Source organism: Piliocolobus tephrosceles, unplaced genomic scaffold (genome assembly GCF_002776525.5).
Source record: "Piliocolobus tephrosceles isolate RC106 unplaced genomic scaffold, ASM277652v3 unscaffolded_39361, whole genome shotgun sequence".
In the NCBI taxonomy this organism is placed as follows: domain Eukaryota; kingdom Metazoa; phylum Chordata; class Mammalia; order Primates; family Cercopithecidae; genus Piliocolobus; species Piliocolobus tephrosceles.
In genome coordinates this window covers 1-3256 of record NW_022323600.1, presented here as the reverse complement: position 1 = coordinate 3256, position 3256 = coordinate 1, and the positions used below count along the sequence as shown (strand labels likewise).

Genomic DNA, 3256 nt, shown 5'->3' with positions numbered 1-3256 from the left:
TGTGGAGCACAGAACTGCCAGGAACCAGGGCCCCTGGATGACTGGGTGGGGCCATCCTACCAGGGGGAGCACTCACCTTGGGAGGAGGAGCTGGTGGAGAATGACACTCTGTGGTTTGTAATCCACGGTCACTGTATTTGGGGGACTCTTTGTTCCAGCAGCTCAGCTCAGCCAGCTCTACTCAGCAGGGATCCCTGATCCAAGTTGTCCTCCTCATTTGTGGGGGCCGATCCAGGGTTAGTGAGACCTCATGTTTGCTTATATGATTCAGGGGCTTCTTGGAAAGAGAATGGGCTGGACCCAGTGGCTCAAGCCTGTAATTCCAGTTCCAGGAGGGGCTGGGGTAGGTGGAGGATGGTGCTGAAGAGAGAGAATCACTTGAGCCCAGGAGTTTGAGGCTGCAGTGAGATGTGATGGTGCAAGAGACAGGGTCCTGCTGTTGCTCAAGCTGGTCATGAACTCCTGACCTCAAGCAATCCTCCCATCTCAGCTTCCACCAGTAGTTGGGATTATGGGCTTGTGCCACCACGCCCAGCCAATTCTTTAATTTTTTTATAGTGGCAGGATCTTGCTATGTGGCCCAGGCTGTTCTGGGCTCAAGTAATCCTCCCAACTCAGCCACCCAAAGTGCTGTGATTACAGGCTTGAGCAATCACATCCAGGCTCTAAATTAATTTTAAAGATGTTTCATTTCACCCAATACATCCAGCGTGCTCTCATTTCAACATCTAATGAATATATAAATTATAATACAGCTGTTTTACATTATTTTTTTTCCTACAGTAAATCTTCAAATTCTGGGGTTTGTTTTAGACTCACTGCACAAATTAGGTTGCACCACGTAAATTCTAGGTGCTCGGCCGGGCGCGGTGGCTCAAGCCTGTAATCCCAGCACTTTGGGAGGCCGAGACGGGCGGATCACGAGGTCAGGAGATCGAGACCATCCTGGCTAACACGGTGAAACCCCGTCTCTACTAAAAATACAAAAAACTAGCCGGGCGAGGTGGCGGGCGCCTGTAGTCCCAGCTACTCCGGAGGCTGAGGCAGGAGAATGGCATAAACCCGGGAGGCGGAGCTTGCAGTGAGCTGAGATCCGGCCACTGCACTCCAGTCTGGGTGACAGAGCAAGACTCCGTCTCAAAAAAAAAAAAAAAAATTCTAGGTGCTCAACAGTGACATGTGGCCCGGGGACCCCAGTGGATAGCACAGCCCTCAATGAACCTGCTGTTCTAGAGGTCTCACCATGGATGCTAATGAAAGTTCTTATTACCAAGGCATTTCTAGCTCCTGTTACTTTACTTATAGCACAATGCATTCTAAATGATCCCTCACACACTCTCAGGTAGACCAGACACACACACAATCCATAACTCCAATGACACACAATCAGAAGCACAATCATACACACACTGTAGGAGGCCGAAGATGCCACCCCAAAAACACCCAGCACCGCATCCCTGGACCCTGTGCGTATCTTATGTGACTCAGCAAAGGCGCTTTTCAGATACGACAATGGCGTGTGGACTGACACTGGGGAGATCACCCTGGATGCCAATCTAATCACTTGAGCCCTGAAACGTGGAAGACTTTCTCTAGCTGGAAGCACAAGAGAAACGTGGCAGGAGAGGTCAGAGAGGTTCCAAGTATGAGACAGGTTTGAGGCACAGTTGCTGGCTCTGAGTTGGTAGAGCCCATGGGCGGGGACCACGGAGAGCCAGAGAGGCATAGATGGAGAAAGACGGTGAATTTTCAGGGCAGTGAAATTATTCTGTCTTCCACTGTCATGAGGGATAGAATAAGTATGTATTATGCCTCAGATCTCAGGTCCTGGGGAAGCAGCGGGAGCGGCACCTGCAGTCCATCCGCAGGAGTGACTCTTCCTAGAGAGCAAGGGCACAGGTTAGCCCCCAGCAGAAGGGGTGGAGGTTAGACCACTCTGGTGAGATTAGAGGATGGCTGATAACAGGATAGTGGAGATTAACTCCCGGGAGGATGTCAGAGGACCCTCCGCTGCAGGAGGACCCGAATCAGCCCCTATAGTAGGAGCACGAGATAGACCACTGCAGGGAGGGTGGAGGTTAGCCCAGTGAGAGGAGTGGAGGTCCCTTTCAGCAGAGTCAGCTCAGGATGGACCCACAGCCAGGAGGAGGCAGGAACCTTAGTCCTACAGCAGCAAGGAACAGTGATCTGCCGACAATGTGACTGACCCTGGAACGAGTTTCTCTTCAGAGCCCCCAGGAAGAGCCCAGCAGCAATGCTTGGATTCCAGCCTGTGAGTCCCACAGGAAAGAAACCGGCCAGGGCCAGTGAGCCTCTGACCTGTAGACTCCCCGCTCATCAAGTGTGTCTTTGAAAGATGCTACTTTTAGCGTTGTTATGGCAGCAACGCAAAGGAAATACACACCAACACACACACACACAGTCCCACGTCATGGGTGTCTTTTCCTCATTGTTTATTTCAACAAAGGTTATAAAAAGTAGAAAAATAAACATTTTCCTGGAGGTGACTTGGGTTTACACACACAAATACATAAATAGCGATTGGGTGGCAATAAATTAAGACAAGCGGTTAATTGATAAATAAAATCTCAGATTGCATGACTGGTGGGAGAGTCAAACACACAGGTCCCCGCTGGCGACACATTTCAGGTCCCGCGTGAGGAGGCGGAAGAGGTTGAAGGTGACAGAGGCCTCGAGGCAGCCAGGGGACTCCTGTAGGGAGGAGGGGATGGGTCAGGGGCTGTCCAGGGTCTGGGCTCCTAGTGGCTCCCCAGACCCCAGTCCCTCTCTTCCCAGGTCACTCACCTTTTTTGGGGCCTCCTGGAGCCGGTGTAGCCAGTGGTGGAGGCGGCCCCAGGGCCTGGGCCCTGCCGTAGGCTGAGGCTGGATCTGTGGGCAGAGGAGAGCCGTGTGTGAGGCGGGGCCTGGGCCACCACAGGGGAAGGATGCTGCTCAGAGCCCACAGACCTGGGTGCCCGGGCCCCGAGGACTCACACAGGCCCGGAGCTGGGCTAGGATGTGGTGCAGGGTGTGAAGGGGCTGGTCCAAGACATCCACCAGGGCCGAGTCAGCGTCAGCGGCGGCCTCCAGAACCTTCAGCGTCAGGGCCAGCTCAGCCTCCAAAGCCACAGGGCGCTCCCTCACCTGAGGAGAGGTGAGAAAGAACAGGTGAGGGGGCAGGTGAGGGGAACGGGTGGGGGAGGAGGGTAGAGAGGAACAAGTGAAGGTGACAGGCACAGGGGAGAGGGCACAGCCA

The 3256-nt window shown here is 53.5% G+C and overlaps 1 protein-coding gene across 1 annotated transcript; it reads right to left on the bottom strand.

Moving 5' to 3' along the window:
• Window positions 1–2391: 2391 nt before the first annotated feature.
• LOC113223171 (interferon lambda-3-like) lies at window positions 2392–3144 on the bottom strand (the record flags this gene model as incomplete). Its single annotated transcript, XM_026452716.1, has 3 exons — window positions 2392–2712; window positions 2806–2889; window positions 2995–3144. Coding segments are annotated over 3 exons (333 nt in total), but the record flags the coding sequence as incomplete, so codon positions are not given.
• Window positions 3145–3256: the final 112 nt, after the last annotated feature.